The sequence below is a fragment of the Cyprinodon variegatus genome, unplaced genomic scaffold (genome assembly GCF_000732505.1).
Source record: "Cyprinodon variegatus isolate N-32 unplaced genomic scaffold, C_variegatus-1.0 Scaffold329, whole genome shotgun sequence".
Taxonomy (NCBI): domain Eukaryota; kingdom Metazoa; phylum Chordata; class Actinopteri; order Cyprinodontiformes; family Cyprinodontidae; genus Cyprinodon; species Cyprinodon variegatus.
The window spans coordinates 505,933-507,857 of NW_015150782.1; the positions used below are offsets into that span (position 1 = coordinate 505,933).

Sequence of the window (1,925 nt, forward strand, 5' to 3'; positions counted from 1 at the left end):
CCAGCGGATTGTTTTTATTTTTTTGGAATGACTGACCTGGATGACTGAGAATCTTCACCAGCACGTTTCCAAAAGGAGCGCTGCAAAAAGATCTAGAAATAAGTAACATCTTCTTCAATTAAGTGTATTTACTCTTAATTCAGTGATAAATCAGATGATCTGCCAATGGAATGAGTTGTTTTACTCTTAAAATAAGATAATTAGATAATATGCACTTGAAATATGACAATGCAATTATTTTCTTTCATATTTTCAGTGCAAGTAATCTCACTTTCCTCAATTCAAGAAAAAAATGAAGTGCAGTGAACCAACGTTTTTATTCAGACCTGATAACTGAGGAGCTGTTCTGTATTTTTTCAGGTGGAATTGCTTCTAAAACTCTGGTTTAATCAGGTTGAAAACAAACGTCTCTGGTGCAGTCATGTCTGCTGCAGAGAAGTTTCTAATCAGATCAATCTGTGATTTGTTTTAAAGTTGTTTGAAACTAACATTGCTTTTCATTTCCCTATAATACTGTTAAGGTTCAACCCTTTTAGCACCGGTTTATCTCCTCTTCCCTTCATTTTTTGGCCTTAAACACGCCTCATGTTTGGTTCCTGGTTTTGCGCCATTAGCTGTTTTCTGCAGCTTTATTCTGATCCGTTCTTTAGATGAGCTAACAGGTGGGACCCTGCAGAGCTTTTTTCCTTCACTCTGCATTCACACACTCTGCTCTCCGTCTCTCAGATGGAAGATGAAAACATTGCGTGTTTGTGGGGGGTGGTGTGGTTGACGTTGTTTAGAACAGGAAGCAGCCCCTTTGTAGCCCTGCAGCCTGAAAGCTGCAGGCGTGGCCATGCCAGTCTGAAGTGATGCTGAATGCAGAATGAATTTCTCCTCCATCCTGGAGGTTCTGCTGCTTCCTTTGTCCTTCTGCTGCAGCCTGTGAGTTCTGGTGTCAGAGAATAAGCAGCTTCTTCAGCCTCTAAACATCAACACACCTTTTCCACTCTGTGTTGTGTACAGACCCGCGTGCCGCTGCGCTGGTACCCTCCTGAATACTTCAAGAACAACTACTACAGCTTCAAAGGAGACGTATGGGCGTTCGGCATCGTGCTGTGGGAGATGCAGACCTTTGGTAGGTGGGCAGTTCAAAGCTGCAGAACGGGAGGTAAAATGCGTGAGAAGGCCTGCTGCAGTTAGAGATGCTTCACTTTCACTGGGATCACTCTGAAAGATTCACATTTTCTTTCTTTCTTTCTTACATTTCCATCTTTAGTATCTCTGTAACTGTTAAAATTCCATAAAATATCAGGATTAAAGAGTCGATCAACTAAGGAAAGAAAATGGCAACCTTTCTCTGTGATGTTTACAGCATTTTAAAACATTTAAACTGTGATCCATGTTGAGTTAAAGGGACAGCGTTCAATGAATGCTGACATCTGGTGGTCAAACTGGAGATTGCAGCTGATAATTAGGTTCCAGTTTAAGGTCCTTTAACAAACTGTAGAGTATATCCTCTATTATGGAGACGGCGAGCTGTTAGATATCATTATCCCAGAAAAAAACAAAAACTTTAGAGAATGTTTTCTACTCTATTTAGTAAAATTCACTTCACTAAAAACTGTGATAAATGTACCAACTGTGACCTTAAGGCTCTCTTCAAAAACATAGATTATAATGTTAAACATCAGGGCTCCGTTTCATGAACCAGGTTTACCGAAAACTTTACGTTTACTAAACCAGAGTTTCCTCATCACCTGTTTCTGTTGCCATAGTAACATCCTCCCAGAGCTAACCTGGTCAGCAGCAGGTTTGCTTCAGTAAACTCAGAGTCCTCTGTCTCCTCGTTCTCCTTACAGCAGCTGATCATGCTGTTTTATTTCCTGATTTAGTCAGATTTCTGCTGCAGTTTTGTGCATTAAAAAAATAAATAAATATATATA

General features: G+C 40.1%; 1 protein-coding gene across 2 annotated transcripts in view; it reads left to right on the forward strand.

Annotated features, from left to right (window-relative positions):
• Positions 1-1,925, forward strand: part of LOC107091215 (fibroblast growth factor receptor homolog 1-like) — an 8,964-nt gene that overhangs the window by 2,343 nt on the left and 4,696 nt on the right. Inside the window, exons 1-2 of one of the 2 annotated variants that reach the window (XM_015385009.1) lie at positions 820-924; positions 1,006-1,117. In XM_015385009.1, coding sequence (XP_015240495.1) covers positions 859-924; positions 1,006-1,117 — 178 coding nt within the window. In that variant the 5' untranslated portion in view covers positions 820-858. Of the gene's footprint in view, positions 1-819; positions 925-1,005; positions 1,118-1,925 lie in introns of those variants that run through there. The other variant, XM_015385008.1, reaches the window with a different exon arrangement.